The 13,808-nt window shown below is 50.2% G+C and overlaps 1 protein-coding gene across 1 annotated transcript in view; it reads right to left on the reverse strand.

Moving 5' to 3' along the window:
• Nucleotides 1-13,808, reverse strand: part of LOC142250104 (ras-specific guanine nucleotide-releasing factor RalGPS2-like) — a 155,362-nt gene that overhangs the window by 54,199 nt on the left and 87,355 nt on the right. Inside the window, exons 6-9 of the mRNA XM_075322168.1 lie at nucleotides 3,560-3,627; nucleotides 3,018-3,153; nucleotides 2,726-2,877; nucleotides 46-100 (exon numbers count right to left, since the gene is read on the reverse strand). Coding sequence (XP_075178283.1) covers nucleotides 46-100; nucleotides 2,726-2,877; nucleotides 3,018-3,153; nucleotides 3,560-3,627 — 411 coding nt within the window. The remainder of the gene's footprint in view (nucleotides 1-45; nucleotides 101-2,725; nucleotides 2,878-3,017; nucleotides 3,154-3,559; nucleotides 3,628-13,808) is intronic.

A 13,808-nucleotide genomic window follows, 5' to 3' on the forward strand; every position in this document is an offset into this window, starting at 1 on the left:
ATACAGATCTCTGCTGTAATATAGGAACTACGTAGCGCATCTTACCTTTCAAACGCCGGCCATGACACGTCCTCACTGAGCTCAGACCCGTCACTGCTCCCTGACAACAAAACAGAGCAAAAAGTTCAGAAATACGAAATGCAAAGAGCTGGAAGACATTAGAGGTGGCGTAAATGACATCAGCACGACTTGTGAAGAGCGTTCCAAGAGCACAAGAAGATCCGGCGTCCCCTACTATGTCACATGCCATCTCCGGCTTTTATAGACCCCTACACGGAGCACAAGAAGATCCGGCGTCACCTACTATGTCACATGCCATCTCCGGCTTTTATAGACCCCTACACGGAGCACAAGAAGATCCGGCGTCACCTACTATGTCACATGCCATCTCCGGCTTTTATAGACCCCTACACGGAGCACAAGAAGATCCGGCGTCACCTACTAAGTCACATGCCATCTCCGGCTTTTATAGACCCCTACACGGAGCACAAGAAGATCCGGCGTCACCTACTATGTCACATGCCATCTCCGGCTTTTATAGACCCCTACACGGAGCATAAGAAGATCCGGCGTCACCTACTATGTCACATGCCATCTCCGGCTTTTATAGACCCCTACACGGAGCACAAGAAGATCCGGCGTCACCTACTATGTCACATGCCATCTCCGGCTTTTATAGACCCCTAAACGGACCACAAGAAGATCCGGCGTCACCTACTATGTCACATGCCATCTCCGGCTTTTATAGACCCCTACACGGAGCACAAGAAGATCCGGCGTCACCTACTATGTCACATGCCATCTCCGGCTTTTATAGACCCCTACACGGAGCACAAGAAGATCCGGCGTCACCTACTATGTCACATGCCATCTCCGGCTTTTATAGACCCCTACACGGAGCACAAGAAGATCCGGCGTCACCTACTATGTCACATGCCATCTCCGGCTTTTATAGACCCCTACACGGAGCACAAGAAGATCCGGCGTCACCTACTATGTCACATGCCATCTCCGGCTTTTATAGACCCCTACACGGAGCACAAGAAGATCCGGCGTCACCTACTATGTCACATGCCATCTCTGGCTTTTATAGACCCCTACACGGAGCACAAGAAGATCCGGCGTCACCTACTATGTCACATGCCATCTCCGGCTTTTATAGATCCCTACACGGAGCACAAGAAGATCCGGCGTCACCTACTATGTCACATGCCATCTCCGGCTTTTATAGACCCCTACACGGAGCACAAGAAGATCCGGCGTCACCTACTATGTCACATGCCATCTCCGGCTTTTATAGACCCCTACACGGAGCACAAGAAGATCCGGCGTCACCTATGTCACATGCCATCTCCGGCTTTTATAGACCCCTACACGGAGAGCGGTGCTGCGGTGTGCAGCCTACTGTGCATGACATAGCGGACAATCCGCGCACACCAAGACAGTTGGGTGCCTTTTCAGACACCGTAGATTTGAGCAGTAATTAAGATCGGATTGATGCCAGATTATTAATCTTCAGGATTAATCTTTCAATTTTAGAAAACTACATAAAACTCACGCAGAAGTTAAGAATAAACAGGAAAAACCTTGATCCCAATCGATCAATTTCAGTTTAAGTCATTCCCTCCGACTTTGTTATTGCAAATGTGATGAATTTTACAGAAATAGAAGTTTACTTTGCTTTTTTTGCTATATCCTCCTTTCAATGTGATATAAAGTATCGCACATTACCAGGTTACAGTTATCTAACCCTAACCAGTGTAACCATAACCCAAATTAAGATTTTTTTTTTTTAAAAAGTCGCAAATTATTATCTCAAAACATCTGCAGGATAGTGAACACATTGTCAGGCAAATCCAAAAAGTGAGGAGGGAGGACTGAAAAACTAGAGGAAGACTGGGGCCAAAGCCATAATCAATTCCATGCAAACATAAAGGTCCTTTAGTAATTTTTGAAGGCTCTCCATTACAGTGGGTCCTGGTTGGACCCTATAACTTACTCCATAGGGGTAACGAGGATCAATCAGCAAAGGTGAATACCCAGACGCAGTCTACTATAGAAAACATATACACACAGTGACTATGTGCACCATTACAGTAAGCGGCCCAGTCAGCGCAGAAACCCATTTTGCAGGGGGTCCGGATGGAGGCCCTGACGGGACCAGTGAAAGCGGCCTAAGGCTATTTTACCACTTGCAAAACACTTTCTTTAGGTGTCTGCACTAAAATGAACATTAGTACATTCGTAATCTGCTCCAATTATTACATTTTTTTCTATGCATTTTATACCTTTTTTATGCCGTTTTTACTGCAGAAACACTGGGAACTGCATTTAAAAATGCAATTATGTTTTTTTCCCATTTTTTTCCCAAGCTCCTCATAGAAACTTATTGGACAAAAAATAAGCAGAACTCAAAGCAGAGTCTTTAAACATGAATTCTCCTGAAATCACAGCCACTTTGCTTGAACGGATAAACACGGCATTACAGCTACATGAGAACATCGCCGTAGGATTGTGCAAGTTATGGTCACAAGTTTTAAATACGTTCTGGACAAGCCCTTTAAGGAGAATGTCCAGGCATCTGTGCATTATTATTTATCGTTTTTGGACTGCACTTTTCATGCTTTTTAGCTATTCCATTATTAATAAAGCCTTATGTAAAGACAGACCCGGAACGCTCCTAGAAGATAATGAGCCGGTGACCCTTCCGGATACTTACACTTACCTATGGATATCCCACTAGACAGTGTGGAGCTCTCCGCCTGCCCTCGTGATGGGGTATGTTGCTCCATCACGCTGTCATCCAGCAGGTGACGGGGCCCAGCATTTGGGAATGTTGCACTTTTAAACTCGGCGGTGTTCATTTTATGGATGAAGCTTGGAGTGAAGAGAAAACATAAATGAATGCACATGCAGCGGGGTCAGAAGTGCAGCGAGATTCATTACGGCTTTAGGTTTCGCCGTCCTCCCGGGTGTCCCCCATACCCCCAGCTTGTTGTAGGAGCCTGGGTACTTACTTGTAACCCAGACTGTGACATTTGCGGTGACCGTGTGGGATAAGATTTCGGGGGGACGGTGGTGTTGGGGGCAGCAGCCCTCCTTCTACTGGAATGCTCTTGCGAGAACTTTGAGGTGAAGCTCCAACTTCAGTCCCTGAAAGAAGAAATGGAATCAGAGACTTGTAAAACTGGGGACCACAAAGATGCACGTTTTTGGTCCCAAAAAACGCAGCCTCAGCGTGCATTTTTTGCTGCGTTTTACTGCAAATTTTTTTTTTATTTTAACCCCCGTTATACTCCCCTGGCTCCCAAGAAAATAAATCTTTGTGCAGCCATATCTGTCTCTTTAATTGCAAGAATGATAAAAAAACAAACTATGGTTAACCCTTTAACAGCCTGGCTGTTAAAGGGTTAACCACTGCTGAATAAGGTACTTGATTTAAAAAAAATAAATAAAAACTAAAACTTTAAAATTGCATATTCTATAAAAATAATTATATTAAATTTACTAATATTTAAAGATCGCCACATAAGACAAAATGGAAGCCAGGAAGCCGTACCTACTAAATCCTCCCGAGACGCTGCGGTGCGGGGAGTGCTGGTGCCGGGCTCAATCTTCAGCGATAATCTACAGAAGAGGTGATGGTACAAGATGAGGAGGGCGCACAAACAGCCACATCAGAGCCGCACTTCTGGAAAGTTTATGTTCCCAGCCCTGGAAATGTAAACTGTGAACAAAGCTGTAGAAACCATATTGACTCTATAAAGACGGTGCGTGCGCGGCTGCGAGCAATTACCGCAGCGGATTCCTGAAAATTCATCCGCAGCGCTGTTTGCACATGATAAAAAGCAAAACCTATCAATTTTATGTTGAAAGAAAACAGAATTCATAAAGATCAAACAATTCTGCGTAAAGCAATTACAGGAGAGGCTGGAAACACATGCAGCGCATTACACTGGTATACACTGCACTACATCCACGTGTATACAAGTAACCGCCAAACAAGCCGAGACGCAACGTTACGGGGAACATAATATTTATGCCCAGCATAGAAGTAACTCATGTATGCAAAACCAAATGTCACAAAGGAACAGACGCCTCACGGGGTGAATGGGCAGCTCAGAAGCTATAAATTAGGGAGACGCAATGGCTGCAGTGTAATTTCGCATTTTATTACTCAGTTTTTAAGGATATCTAATAACAGAAACTCCTAAAAATATTGTGCTGCTCCCACCCCAAAAAAGAAAACTGGCATACAAGTCTAGAATTCTGTGTTTAGACACCTTGTGATTCCTCCCCATGTGGGCATGGTTTAGAAGACATTGGCATCACGCGGACTTCAGTGTGTAAGCGGCGCAGCGCAAGACATCACTACCATGTGCGGTCCAGTTACATCCGGAAGTCGGCTGTCGGAATAATCATTGCTCCCCCCCCTGGGGTTATGGGTGTGTAGAGCAGTGAATATTCATTCCCTTTAATAACAGACACACAAACGCCAGCACCTGGGTGATCACGTGTGCCCGGTATTAAAGAGAATTAATTTTAACAGCAAACTCTGCAGCATCGGTGACATGCCGGGCAACAGCAAGCACACTCCCCTCATCAGGTCGAAGAAAAATATTTAGCACTTTATATAGCTCATATTGTAACATCTGGTGATATCTGCTTTGAAAATATGTTCTTCAGTAGCTGAGATGTGCTTTGTGACCTCTATTAAAGGAAATCTGAGAGCAGCATGATGTAGGGGCAGAGAGCCCGATTCCAGCAATGTGTTACAGGGGTGTTTGGTGCAGTTTTGATAGAATCCCCGTTATCTCTGCTGTAGACGTAGCAGTGCAATGAATGCAGAGTTCTGTATAACTCCACCCACCCCACTGATTGGCAACTTGCTCTCAATGTACAGTGTATTCAGCTGTCAATCAGTGGTGGGGCAGGACAAAAATATGATGACCTGCCTGGAACACGACACCTCCTCCTGCAGTGAAACCCTGCTGATAAAACACTGATTGTATTTTTAAAAGAAACATCAAAGTGAAACTCTACTTCAAAATCATAAGTAGATGGAACAGAAAAGCAATTTTAAAAAAGTCAAAGCCAAAGAAAAACACCAGACTTGTTTAATAATGATGAGCGGGCACTACCATGCTCAGTACTAGTAACTAGTGATGAGTGGGCACTACCATGCTCGGGTGCTCAGTACTGGTAACTAGTGATGAGCGGGCACTACCATGCTCGGGTGCTCAGTACTGGTAACTAGTGATGAGCGGGCACTACCATGCTCGGGTGCTCTGTACTGGTAACTAGTGATGAGCGGGCTCTACCATGCTCGGGTGCTCTGTACTGGTAACTAGTGATGAGCGGGCACTACCATGCTCAGTACTGGTAACTAGTGATGAGTGGGCACTACCATGCTCGGGTGCTCAGTACTAGTAACTAGTGATGAGTGGGCACTACCATGCTCGGGTGCTCTGTACTGGTAACTAGTGATGAGCGGGCACTACCATGCTCAGGTGCTCAGTACTGGTAACTAGTGATGAGCGGGCACTACCATGCTCGGGTGCTCAGTACTGGTAACTAGTGATGAGCGGACACTACCATGCTCGGGTGCTCAGTACTGGTAATTAGTGATGAGCGGGCACTACCATGCTCGGGTGCTCTGTACTGGTAACTAGTGATGAGCGGGCACTACCATGCTCAGTACTGGTAACTAGTGATGAGTGGGCACTACCATGCTCGGGTGCTCAGTACTAGTAACTAGTGATGAGTGGGCACTACCATGCTCAGGTGCTCTGTACTGGTAACTAGTGATGAGCGGGCACTACCATGCTCGGGTGCTCTGTACTGGTAACTAGTGATGAGCGGGCACTACCATGCTCAGTACTGGTAACTAGTGATGAGTGGGCACTACCATGCTCGGGTGCTCTGTACTGGTAACTAGTGATGAGCGGGCACTACCATGCTCAGGTGCTCAGTACTGGTAACTAGTGATGAGCGGGCACTACCATGCTCGGGTGCTCAGTACTGGTAACTAGTGATGAGCGGTGTCACAAACCACCGGGGGGGTCACTCAGAAATCCCCCGCGCTGGCTACCAGTACGTCACAATCGGGGGGTAACAAGTGGGGGTCACCCCTCCTTTATACCTCCCGACCGACAGACAGAGCACGTGACGCGCTCTCTAGCGCCCCTCTTATAGTCAGGCCAATTATGGAATTGCCCGACCATAAGCAAGGAGGCCGCTATACTACTTATGCCGATTATTGAAGGGTCCCCGGTGAGAGTAGGGTATATATTCCCCCGACCTCCGCGGGCGGAATATATAAAATCTCCCCGAATCTCACTGGCCTCCCCACAATAATCCTTGGCACAATTCGCTGCCACCAACCGATTTACGGTAACTATTAGCCGAACACACAGACGTGGGATTCAAGATCGAGATAACAGAACAGCCCAAGATTAATTATATAATTTAATCAGCCTAAAGCACACTAGAAACTACAATATATACAATAGGGAATCTACAGAATATACATATGTCAGAGTACAGTTACAATCAAAGCATGGGTCACAAACAGGCATACACAGTTCCAGCAGTTACCTTGTTGCGTCTGGCCACAGGGGGGCGCTGTACCCAGGTTTCTAGGATCCTTCCCACAGATGTTTCCTACACGTGCCCCCAGCGAAAAGAACACTGGAAAATGGCCGAAGTAGGGTTATCAACCTGGGCAAGTCCAGGTCCCCTCCTACCTTAGTGACCTCAGAGGGAGCACTGCTCCACCCCTGGCTTGAGTTATGGACAATCCACAACATGGAATATGGGCCATAACTTTGCCTGGGAGCGTCGTAGGCGGACGCCAATGCTCTCATTGTGACAGTTATGAATTTAGCTACAGAACGAGGGGACTCATGACCTGTCTGCCAGTTCCCCATTGGCTGATATCACGCCTGGGGCATTTCCCAATGTCCTGCTCCCATAAAAAGGGTGTGCCGGCATCGTCCGCATGCGGAGACACCATTTTTATGGTTGCCATATTTATCGGAAATATGGCTTGCGAGATATGAACCATTTTTTACTGGAGTCGTTCTGTCTGGCTATTTCCATAGCCTTGCTAATGAGATACAACTCTTGTTACAGGGTGACGGCAGGGAGTCATCCTGTGTCCATTGTTCCCACACCACCTCATCTCCATATCACAGGACATGGCCATGGAGGTGTAAGTGGAACACTGAGAACAAGAAGGGAGGGGGCACTGCCAGGGAGTGATGAGGGATTATGACTGGAGTCATAATTCATCTTCATATCCCGGGATTTGCCTCACAAGCGGACACTACCATGCTCGGGTGCTCAGTACTGGTAATTAGTGATGAGCGGGCACTACCATGCTCAGGTGGTCAGTATTGGTAACTAGTGGTGAGCGGGCACTACCATGCTCAGGTGCTCTGTACTGGTAACTAGTGGTGAGCGGGCACTACCATGCTCAGGTGCTCTGCACTGGTAACTAGTTATGAGCGGGCACTACCATGCTCGGGTGCTCTGTACTGGTAACTAGTGATGAGCGGGCACTACCATGCTCGGGTGCTCTGTACTGGTAACTAGTGATGAGCGGGCACTACCATGGTCGGGTGCTCAGTACTGGTAACGAGTGATGAGCGGGCACTACCATGCTCGGGTGCTCAGTACTGGTAACTAGTGATGAGCGGGCACTACAATGCTCGGGTGCTCTGTACTGGTAACGAGCAGTTGATCGCTCGGACAGGCTCGATTTGGGTTCCGAATATAATAAAAGTCAATGGGAAACGTAACATTCTTGCAGTAGTTCTTCGGGAGATAGTGGTGTTCGGGCCCACGCTGATGGGGTAACAGTTAGTGGTGTTCGGGCCGATGCTGATGGGGTAACAGTTAGTGGTGTTCGGGCCCACGCTGATGGGGTAACAGTTAGTGGTGTTCGGGCCCACGCTGATGGGGTAACAGTTAGTGGCGTTCGGGCCGATGCTGATGGGGTAACAGTTAGTGGCGTTCGGGCCGATGCTGATGGGGTAACAGTTAGTGGCGTTCGGGCCCACGCTGATGGGGTAACAGTTAGTGGCGTTCGGGCCCACGCTGATGGGGTAACAGTTAGTGGCGTTCGGGCCCACGCTGATGGGGTAACAGTTAGTGGCGTTCGGGCCCACGCTGATGGGGTAACAGTTAGTGGCGTTCGGGCCCACGCTGATGGGGTAACAGTTAGTGGCGTTCGGGCCCACGCTGATGGGGTAACAGTTAGTGGTGTTCGGGCTGATGGGGTAACAGTTAGTGGTGTTTGGGCCGATGCTGATGGGGTAACAGTTAGTGGCGTTCGGGCCGATGCTGATGGGGTAACAGTTAGTGGAGTTCGGGCCGATGCTGATGGGGTAACAGTTAGTGGAGTTCGGGCCGATGCTGATGGGGTAACAGTTAGTGGTGTTCGGGCCCATGCTGATGGGGTAACAGTTAGTGGTGTTCGGGCCCATGCTGATGGGGTAACAGTTAGTGGTGTTCGGGCCCATGCTGATGGGGTAACAGTTAGTGGTGTTCGGGCCGATACTGATGGGGTAACAGTGGTGTTCGGGCCGATGCTGATGGGGTAACAGTTAGTGGTGTTCGGGCCGATGCTGATGGGGTAACAGTTAGTGGAGTTCGGGCCGATGCTGATGGGGTAACAGTTAGTGGTGTTCGGGCCCACGCTGATGGGGTAACAGTTAGTGGTGTTCGGGCCCACGCTGATGGGGTAACAGTTAGTGGTGTTCGGGCCCACGCTGATGGGGTAACAGTTAGTGGTGTTCGGGCCCACGCTGATGGGGTAACAGTTAGTGGTGTTCGGGCCGATGCTGATGGGGTAACAGTTAGTGGAGTTCGGGCCGATGCTGATGGGGTAACAGTTAGTGGAGTTCGGGCCGATGCTGATGGGGTAACAGTTAGTGGAGTTCGGGCCGATGCTGATGGGGTAACAGTTAGTGGAGTTCGGGCCGATGCTGATGGGGTAACAGTTAGTGGAGTTCGGGCCCATGCTGATGGGGTAACAGTTAGTGGTGTTCGGGCCCACGCTGATGGGGTAACAGTTAGTGGTGTTCGGGCCCACGCTGATGGGGTAACAGTTAGTGGTGTTCGGGCCGATGCCGATGGGGTAACAGTTAGTGGTGTTCGGGCCGATGCCGATGGGGTAACAGTTAGTGGTGTTCGGGCCGATGCTGATGGGGTAACAGTTAGTGGTGTTCGGGCTGATGGGGTAACAGTTAGTGGTGTTCGGGCCGATGCTGATGGGGTAACAGTTAGTGGTGTTCGGGCTGATGGGGTAACAGTTAGTGGTGTTTGGGCCCATGCTGATGGGGTAACAGTTAGTGGCGTTCGGGCCGATGCTGATGGGGTAACAGTTAGTGGTGTTCGGGCCGATGCTGATGGGGTAACAGTTAGTGGCGTTCGGGCCCACGCTGATGGGGTAACAGTTAGTGGTGTTCGGGCCGATGCTGATGGGGTAACAGTTAGTGGTGTTTGGGCCCATGCTGATGGGGTAACAGTTAGTGGTGTTCGGGCCGATGCTGATGGGGTAACAGTTAGTGGCGTTCGGGCTGATGGGGTAACAGTTAGTGGTGTTTGGGCCCATGCTGATGGGGTAACAGTTAGTGGCGTTCGGGCCGATGCTGATGGGGTAACAGTTAGTGGAGTTCGGGCCGATGCTGATGGGGTAACAGTTAGTGGTGTTCGGGCCGATGCTGATGGGGTAACAGTTAGTGGTGTTCGGGCCGATGCTGATGGGGTAACAGTTAGTGGTGTTCGGGCTGATGGGGTAACAGTTAGTGGTGTTCGGGCTGATGGGGTAACAGTTAGTGGCGTTCGGGCCGATGCTGATGGGGTAACAGTTAGTGGAGTTCGGGCCGATGCTGATGGGGTAACAGTTAGTGGAGTTCGGGCCGATGCTGATGGGGTAACAGTTAGTGGTGTTCGGGCCCATGCTGATGGGGTAACAGTTAGTGGTGTTCGGGCCCACGCTGATGGGGTAACAGTTAGTGGTGTTCGGGCTGATGGGGTAACAGTTAGTGGTGTTCGGGCCGATGCTGATGGGGTAACAGTTAGTGGAGTTTGGGCCGATGCTGATGGGGTAACAGTTAGTGGTGTTCGGGCCCATGCTGATGGGGTAACAGTTAGTGGTGTTCGGGCTGATGGGGTAACAGTTAGTGGTGTTCGGGCCCATGCTGATGGGGTAACAGTTAGTGGTGTTCGGGCCGATGCTGATGGGGTAACAGTTAGTGGTGTTCGGGCCGATGCTGATGGGGTAACAGTTAGTGGTGTTCGGGCCCACGCTGATGGGGTAACAGTTAGTGGTGTTCGGGCCGATGCCGATGGGGTAACAGTTAGTGGTGTTCGGGACGATGCTGATGGGGTAACAGTTAGTGGTGTTCGGGCCGATGCCGATGGGGTAACAGTTAGTGGTGTTCGGGCTGATGGGGTAACAGTTAGTGGTGTTCGGGCCGATGCCGATGGGGTAACAGTTAGTGGTGTTCGGGCCGATGCCGATGGGGTAACAGTTAGTGGTGTTCGGGCTGATGGGGTAACAGTTAGTGGTGTTCGGGCCGATGCCGATGGGGTAACAGTTAGTGGTGTTCGGGCCGATGCCGATGGGGTAACAGTTAGTGGTGTTCGGGCCGATGCCGATGGGGTAACAGTTAGTGGTGTTCGGGCTGATGGGGTAACAGTTAGTGGTGTTCGGGCCGATGCCGATGGGGTAACAGTTAGTGGTGTTCGGGCCGATGCCGATGGGGTAACAGTTAGTGGTGTTCGGGCTGATGGGGTAACAGTTAGTGGTGTTCGGGCCGATGCCGATGGGGTAACAGTTAGTGGTGTTCGGGCCGATGCCGATGGGGTAACAGTTAGTGGTGTTCGGGCCGATGCCGATGGGGTAACAGTTAGTGGTGTTCGGGCCGATGCCGATGGGGTAACATCTTATGATGACTTTTCTGCTTCTTTGTCAGCTCAGTGCGTTATTTCCATGTAGGACTCTTGATTGTTCCTCACCGCCCGGTGTCTGCGCATTGTTTGATAGTTGTGACAAGACTCATCAGTATCACATCTGCCTGCGCCCGTGGCATTGTCCCCGGTGATGGGTTTAGGAGATCTGCGCAGTGCTCTCCGCAGATTGTTGCGGCGCTGTGTGTCCTGGAGCGTTCGGCTGAACAGAAAGACTCCATTTATCTTTCCGGATAATTCATCAGACTGTTCTGACATTAACCATGTAATAAATACAAGGTCGGGCGCACAATGAGCGAGGCGTGTGCAAATAGGAAGAAACGCATTGCGCTCACCTGGCATCAGTAGATTGTGGCCGGACGCAGCACAATTCATCAGACATCACCCAAGGAGGCGTCCATGACATCCGAATGCCCGGCCATCCTGTATCTGGAGGTGCCGGAATATCTCACAGGGGAAAGATATCTTCTTCAGGGTTACTTTGTAGTGATGGAACATGAAGTTTGTGGGCCCAATACAAAATCTACAACAGGGCCCCAAGTGACAGATCTTTACTAGCAATAGTATCTTCATGTGGGACCTTTAGGCCGTCCTAGTCTCCAGGGCCCGGGAGCGGAGCCACCGGAGCAGGACAACACAGCGCCCATCCAAAGAGCAGGAGGAGAGGTGTTCCGGGATTTGTCTTTTAAGGTGGACTTTTTTATAACAAAATAAATCAATCTAAGGGTGAGTAGGGGCTTAAAGGGGTATTCCAATCTCCCAGACCCTATCCCAATGTGCAATAGGTGTAATAATAAATAGCAAATACTTCCAGTGAAAAATGTAGTATAGTTCTGAAACAGCCATGTCTTACCTCATGCGCAGGGCATTGCGGCTTCAGTATCTAAGTTACTACCACAAGGAACTAACCATCACTATACGAGTGGACGTAACCATGGGTATTATTAGTACACCTACAACATAGGATCTTTGATTTGGAATAACCCTTTAAGCCCCTACTCGCTCTTAGAATTATTACTATTTTTTTTTTTTTTTTTTTTTAATAAAAAAAAGAGTCCACCTTAAAAGACAAAACCCCAAACACATTTCCTACTGCTAAAATGGTCTCAGCTCATAGACTAAAGCTAAATCATCATTATGTCCTCATGTGCAGGGCATTGCAGGACCTTCGGTATCCATGTCTATGATGAAGAGCGATTAACTGACTATGCTAGTGGCTGTAACCATGGATACCTAAAGTCCTGCAATGCCCTGCACATGAGGCAAGAGACATGGCTAATCAGGAGAACTATACTACGTGTCTCATTGGAGGTATTTGCTAATATTATTATTATTACACCTACTGCATATTGGGATAGGATCTTGGAGATGGGAATACGCCTTTAATAGAGCCCTATATGTGTATGTCATGCCTGCCGTGCACGTCCCCCATTGTGCCCTGCTGTAGCCCACAATCCCGATCTGTGTACGATGCTACCTCTTATCATGTGCTATTCACTAACACTTGGTTTGCACCCCACGCCCCCCACTATTTGTACAGCGCTCCCTTCCTTCCCACACTCCGGGTTGTGTCCTATAAAGCTCCGATCACTGTGCTGTGGCAGCGCGTCCGTGCTGTGGATTGCGCAGATAATGGAAGCTTTTGTGTCGTACATGCTTCTTGTAAACAGCGTTTTATGAAATGGAGTTGATGGGAAAATTAAGTAACACTAGTACCATGACGGTAGCACTCCGCAGACACGGCTAAAGTAACGCTCCGCAGGCACGGCTAAAGTAACGCTCCGCAGGCACGGCTAAAGTAACGCTCCGCAGGCACGGCTAAAGTAACGCTCCGCAGGCACGGCTAAAGTAACGCTCCGCAGGCACGGCTAAAGTAACGCTCCGCAGGCACGGCTAAAGTAACGCTCCGCAGGCACAGCTAAAGTAACGCTCCGCAGGCACGGCTAAAGTAACACTCCGCAGGCACGGCAGAAGTAACGCTCCGCAGGCACGGCAGAAGTAACGCTCCGCAGGCACGGCAGAAGTAACGCTCCGCAGGCACGGCAGAAGTAACGCTCCGCAGGCACGGCAGAAGTAACGCTCCGCAGGCACGGCAGAAGTAACGCTCCGCAGGCACGGCAGAAGTAACGCTCCGCAGGCACGGCAGAAGTAACGCTCCGCAGGCACGGCAGAAGTAACGCTCCGCAGGCACGGCAGAAGTAACGCTCCGCAGGCACGGCAGAAGTAACGCTCCGCAGGCACGGCAGAAGTAACGCTCCGCAGGCACGGCAGAAGTAACGCTCCGCAGGCACGGCAGAAGTAACGCTCCGCAGGCACGGCAGAAGTAACGCTCCGCAGGCACGGCAGAAGTAACGCTCCGCAGGCACGGCAGAAGTAACGCTCCGCAGGCACGGCAGAAGTAACGCTCCGCAGGCACGGCAGAAGTAACGCTCCGCAGGCACGGCAGAAGTAACGCTCCGCAGGCACGGCAGAAGTAACGCTCCGCAGGCACGGCTGAAGTAACGCTCCGCAGGCACGGCTGAAGTAACGCTCCGCAGGCACGGCAGAAGTAACGCTCCGCAGGCACGGCAGAAGTAACGCTCCGCAGGCACGGCAGAAGTAACGCTCCGCAGGCACGGCTGAAGTAACGCTCCGCAGGCACGGCTGAAGTAACGCTCCGCAGGCACGGCTGAAGTAACGCTCCACAGGCACGGCTGAAGTAACGCTCCGCAGGCACGGCTGAAGTAACGCTCCGCAGGCACGGCTGAAGTAACGCTCCGCAGGCATGGCTGAAGGCTCCGCTAATATCACAGACACAGTATGAAGCCATTGATGCCAGGATTACGTCT

This window comes from Anomaloglossus baeobatrachus, chromosome 8 (genome assembly GCF_048569485.1).
Source record: "Anomaloglossus baeobatrachus isolate aAnoBae1 chromosome 8, aAnoBae1.hap1, whole genome shotgun sequence".
Classification (NCBI taxonomy): Eukaryota; Metazoa; Chordata; class Amphibia; order Anura; family Aromobatidae; genus Anomaloglossus; species Anomaloglossus baeobatrachus.